At 50.7% G+C, this 280-nt stretch overlaps 1 protein-coding gene across 1 annotated transcript in view; it reads right to left on the bottom strand.

Annotated features, from left to right (window-relative positions):
- LOC119587433 (probable G-protein coupled receptor CG31760) overlaps positions 1-280 on the bottom strand; it is a 44880-nt gene that overhangs the window by 5197 nt on the left and 39403 nt on the right. Inside the window, exon 4 of the mRNA XM_037936164.1 lies at positions 54-229. Coding sequence (XP_037792092.1) covers positions 54-229 — 176 coding nt within the window. The remainder of the gene's footprint in view (positions 1-53; positions 230-280) is intronic.

Genomic DNA, 280 nt, shown 5'->3' with positions numbered 1-280 from the left:
CAAAAAAAAGGAAGAAAAAAAGCTGAAAAAAGCTAAGGCTGATCTGCACTTGCCTCCGTCGTGGTGTTCACCTTCGGTGGGTCTTCAGTGGGCGGGTAATGTGGGTGTGAGCGGTGGGTACTCGTGAGACGTATCAAAGACCCAGTCGTGGTATCCCTCACCAGTACCCGCGCGGCTTCTATGTGCGGCTCAGACAGTAACATGTTCCTGACCGTCATTTCCAGCAGCCCTGTAGAAAGAAACGGTTGTGTTTTGATTTTCATTCGGATGTGGAAGGGCT

Source organism: Penaeus monodon, chromosome 22 (genome assembly GCF_015228065.2).
Source record: "Penaeus monodon isolate SGIC_2016 chromosome 22, NSTDA_Pmon_1, whole genome shotgun sequence".
Lineage (NCBI taxonomy): Eukaryota > Metazoa > Arthropoda > Malacostraca > Decapoda > Penaeidae > Penaeus > Penaeus monodon.
The sequence above is the reverse complement of the archived record's forward strand: the minus strand, read 5'-3'. Positions and strand labels throughout refer to the sequence as shown.